Source organism: Diabrotica undecimpunctata, chromosome 7, assembly GCF_040954645.1.
Source record: "Diabrotica undecimpunctata isolate CICGRU chromosome 7, icDiaUnde3, whole genome shotgun sequence".
Lineage (NCBI taxonomy): Eukaryota > Metazoa > Arthropoda > Insecta > Coleoptera > Chrysomelidae > Diabrotica > Diabrotica undecimpunctata.
This window is the reverse complement of record NC_092809.1, coordinates 20,251,935-20,257,149: the sequence shown is the minus strand read 5'-3', so window position 1 is coordinate 20,257,149 and position 5,215 is coordinate 20,251,935. Positions and strand designations below refer to the sequence as shown.

The 5,215-nt window shown below is 35.6% G+C and overlaps 1 protein-coding gene across 1 annotated transcript; it reads left to right on the top strand.

The window, feature by feature from the left end:
• Positions 1-3,716: 3,716 nt before the first annotated feature.
• LOC140446304 (uncharacterized) lies at positions 3,717-4,037 on the top strand. The gene has a single exon (XM_072538842.1). The coding sequence runs from the start codon at positions 3,717-3,719 to the stop codon at positions 4,035-4,037; it is 321 nt and encodes a 106-aa protein (XP_072394943.1).
• Positions 4,038-5,215: the final 1,178 nt, after the last annotated feature.

Here is a 5,215-nt window from a genome sequence, read left to right as displayed (position 1 = left end):
TTGTATTATTATATTAATAACAAAATAAACAATGAATTTTACTGCAGAGTATGTGTAAAAAAATTTTTGCATTCAACTCCTTTCATACATATATGAAAATAAAAATATACATTTTCATCAAAATATTGATTCAATCCTTCATTTACTATACTCCTATTACAGGTCAAAAGTTGTTTATTAATTGTTAGTAAGTTGTTATTAATTCTGTTTCTCTTTCTGCTATGTCTTGTCTATAGCATTACATATGTAATGATTGTGCAGATTGACTCCCAAATAAATTTGTAACGGCGAATGCGTGTATAGAAGTGCAACTTCCACCGGCAGTCTCACTGGACTGCCACACCTGTTTTTTTTTAATAATGAATTGACTAAAAAGAAAGATGTTACATGGAGGGAAAATGTTATTTATGCATGAAATAGATAAAGTAACAGAACTAAAAGTCCAATGTTCTTTTTTTGCGTAGTACTTTACTAACGATTTGTTTCATTCAAAGGCAAATTTTACTAATTTATATGCAAATAAAAATCAAACTCCATTTCATGCTACACATAATAATGGAATGAAGACATTTGTTGGTATATCTACATATCATGAAAATAATCACACTCTCTTTTGAAAAGTTATAAACTTCAGAAATCGCATCTTTAATAAGTAGCTACAGCTTTTTAATTTATCACAATAGTTTACTTGTATAACAGACTTTAAATGAGTCTTTGCTAACATAAGAATACCAAAAGTAATTAAAATTAATATCTAAAATTACTAATAATAAATTGGAAAAAAAAGACCGAACGGAGGAAGAAACATAGGCTGGGACCAGAGGCAAAATATTATTGCCTTTTTATTTACAGTCATCGCCGTTTCTTCAAATGAAACAAACAAAAAAACATAGATAGCGGTTATGAAGCATCTGGCTAATATAAATTAATAATTTTGTGACTTCCTGCATAGTGTCGTCGTTATTTTTTTGGGTTGTTATTAACTTTCGTAAATATATAAAATTTTATCTTCTCAGTTGGGCAGTTCAACATTCATTTAAGAATCCTTTGAAGTTATTATTTTTTCTGTTACGAATGTTAATGTAATTACATAATTTGTAGGAAGTATTTTATTTTTTAGCATTGTAATGGTGAACACCCAGTGCCAAACAACATATTTTAGCTGCATATTACACCGCCTTACAGAGTCAGGTATTGTGTTTACGATAATTGAGGCACGATTGGTATGGAGCTGCAAACCTCTTAGAAGAGTCGAAGAGTCCTATAGAAATAGTCTAAAACCAAACTGCATGAACACAAAAAAAGACTGCGCAAATTAATTGGGATAAACTCAAAAAACACTCTTTTTAAAAATGGTTTTATGATTATCAGGTGTTATTATTATTATTGAAGCAGGTATTCCACAAGGGAGTGTATTGGGTCCAGTCCTATATCTAATATACACGTGTGATATACCTGAACTAGAAGACGACACCATAGCTACCTTCGCAGATGACACTGCTGTCTTAGCGGTAAGTGACACCGTCGAAGAAGCTACAGAAAAACTACAAAATTCAATAAATAAAATCCATGAATGGACCAAAAAATGGAAAATTAAACTGAATGAGAATAAATCAGTCCATATAAATTTTACCAATAAGAGAATTAATAATATTCCTATTAGAATAAATGATGTCCAAGTGCCTATTGCAACATCAGCAAAGTACTTGGGGATCACTCTTGATGCGAAACTTCGCTGGAAAGCTCACGTGAAGAAGAAAAGAGAAGAACTAGGCATCCGCTACAAGAAAATGTATTGGTTAATAGGAAGACATTCCTCTCTATCCATAAATAATAAACTCCTAATCTATAAACAAATACTGAGACCAGTATGGACCTATGGCTGCCAACTCTGGGGCTGTGCCAAGCCTAGTAACATCAAAGTAATCCAGATATTCCAGAATAAAGTACTGAGGAACATCGTAGATGCGCCTTGGTACGTTAAGAACAACGACCTTCACCGGGACCTCAAGATGGAAGACGTCAATCAGATAATCAAGAAATTTGCAGGGAGCTATGAACAACGACTCCATCATCATGTAAACGTCGAGGCTATCCAGCTCCTCGACAATACGAACCTAGAAAGAAGGCTCAAAAGAACAAAGCCTTTTGAACTGGTATAATGAGTGAGTGAAAAGCAGAGTAAAGTGTTGTGCGAGTATGCATGCTAAATTTAATGCTAGTTATTAGAAATAATAGGAAAGATACTAGTGAGTAGACACCTAATTTTAAGATTTCATTAGTAATTTAAGTTAGAAACAAATTGATAATTGGTCTTACTGACCAGATTTTAATGTAAGTACACTTCTGTGTCTTTAGTAAAAAAAAAAAGATTATCATTATTTAGAGATAAAAATGTAACTCCGCTTTTGACAATACTTTCCCAACATTGGCCACGGTGTAAATATATTAATGACAACAGTGTTTGGTGTTTCGTGTGCATAAAAACATATCTCGTACCAAATAGACTTCCCGGACACCAGGCACCCACCTACAAAAACTAGAGCAAATTAAAACGGGAACAAAGCGATATCTTTACCCTTAAAAATCCATCAAAGATTTACTCCAAACACATTTACACAGTGCTCTCTAATCTGTCAGATTTGGCATAACAGTAATTAATTATTAAACCAGTAAGTTTTGAAAGTTTTCGCATAATTATCTTGGTAGCCTTAGACCTTAGTGTTCCCACATCTCCACATTCAAGATCGGCGTGAGTGACTTGGATGGACAATGGTGCACATATAAATTTGAAAGACTTGTGTTAACTAGTAAGTAATATTGTAGTTCTAGGATTTTGTTTAATGTTTATTTTGTTTCTATTTGTATTCTAGTTTGTTTGTGTTTCACTCTTTAATAAATCTTTTGTACCTTTAGACAACTTTTTAACGGTAGTGTTTAATACCTTCCTAAATTATAGCTTTATATAATTAAAGAAAGATGTTTCGGACAGATTAGAAGCCTTCGAGTTATGGGCCTACAGAAGGATATTAAGAATAAGTTAAGTGGATAGAGTCACGAATGTCGAGGTATTGAGAAGGATGGGAAAAGATAAAGAGGTTTTAAATACAATTAAAGTCAGAAAACTTCAATATCTGGGACATGTCATGAGGGGCGAGCGTTATAACTTGTTGCAATTAATAATGCAAGGAAGAATACAGGGTAGAAGGAGTCGCGGAAGAAGACGCATCTCCTGGTTAAATAATTTGAGAGCTTGGTGTAACTGCACTTCTGCTGACCTCTTTAGAGCAGCGGTATCGAAAGTGCGAATTGCTATGATGGTTGCCAACGTTCTTAGAGGAGATGACACATGAAGAAGAATGAAATTATAGCTAAGAGCTCCCATATTTGTATCCAGCACCATATGGTTATACACTCTCTCCCATTCATGTTTGTCCTATTGTGCAGATACTAATTTTATCTATATAAGTGGTCCTTCAACAACCGGATATTGAGGTTCTCCTCTACCTGTAATGTCTTTCTTTTAGCACTCTGGTTCAAAACCCCACAAAAATATCTTATATTTTTCTCCACTTTAAATTTGTTTACTTTTAGTTTCTGCAGCTCTCGGACTTTTGCCAAAAACCGTCGCATGCATCTTTGATTTCTTACGTTGCATCTGTATTTTTTGTTCCTGAACAAGGTCATTCCACGTGTCCAGATACGACACGTTTAACATGTATAAAAAAGTGAAAGAAGCGGCTGGTATCTTCAATAAGAAACAAACTGCATTGCTACAGGATGAAGATGGTAAAGTAATATTTGAAGAAGAGGACAAACTTAAAAAATGGGAAAATTACGTCACGAACCTATTCGAAGACGATAGGGGTAGTTCACCTCCCGATATTACTAACTGCGACGGACCCCTAATAACACGCTCTGAGGTTATAAAAGCCACACAATCATCAAAATATGGCAGAGCGACTGGTCCTGATGGAATTCCAACTGAAATATACAAGCTTATAAATGATAGCAATGTTTTAGAGGCTATAACTTAGTTTTTCAACACCATTTATACCAGCGGACAACTACTAATGGTTGGTCTAATTCACTGTTTATAGCTCTACCTAAGAAGACAACAGCAAAAACCTGTGCTGATTATAGAACCATCAGTTTGTTAAACCACTTATTAAAATTTTTTCTGAAGGTAATACATGGTCGTATCTACCATAAATGCGAGGAATACCTGGATGACACACAGTTTGGTTTCCGTAACGGGTTTGGAACGAGAGAGGCACTGTTTGGAATGAACGTACTTGCTCAAAGATGTCAAGATATATCTGTAGACATATACTGTTGTTTTATTGACGTCCAAAAGGCATTTGATCGTGTTAAGCACTCTATATTGATAGAAGCTCTAAAAGACATTGGCTTGGACGGCAGAGATGTTCCAAATATTGCAAATTTATATTGGAATCAAAAAACATCAGTTTTAGTAGATGGTGTGGAATCACAGGCTCTTAATATTAAAAGAGGAGTACGGCAGGGATGCCTCTTGTCACCCCTGCTTTTCAAAGTTTACTCCGAAACAATTTTCAGAAAAGCACTTTCTGAAAAACAAGAAGGAATACTTGTGAACGGTGAAGTCATCAATAATTTTCGATATGCGGACTACACAGTACTCCTAGCTTCTAGTCGAGAAGATCTGCAAACACTACTTGATGGGGTCGTTGAGAGTTGTAGGGAGGCAGGTCTGGATCTGAACATAGGGAAAACCAAAATACTCGTAATAAGTAAACAACAGCATATAAAACCGTCTATATATGTAAATAATATCAAACTTGAACAAGTTGATAAAATCGTTCACCTTGGAGAGTAATTAAATTGTAACGCAGAAAGTCGCGGTGAAATTAGATCTAGGATAGAGCAGGCTAGAGCGGCTTTTAGAAGGATGTCCAAGATGTTATGTAACAGAGACCTAAAATTACTTCGCTGCTACGTGTTCTCGGTCTTACTTTATGGTGTAGAGTCCTGGACTGTGAATAAAATCGCTATAAACCGCCTTAAGGCTTTCGAAATGTGAAACCAAGAACAGTCCCAGCGTCCAGCGACTGTGCACCGAGTTGGCGCCGGACACCGCCGCTGGACGCTAAAAAGGCGCCGCAACCGAGGCGAGCAGCTGAGACGCCTTCTGCCTTCAGCAATACAACTACCTACCAACTCTCCTAGGGCTACT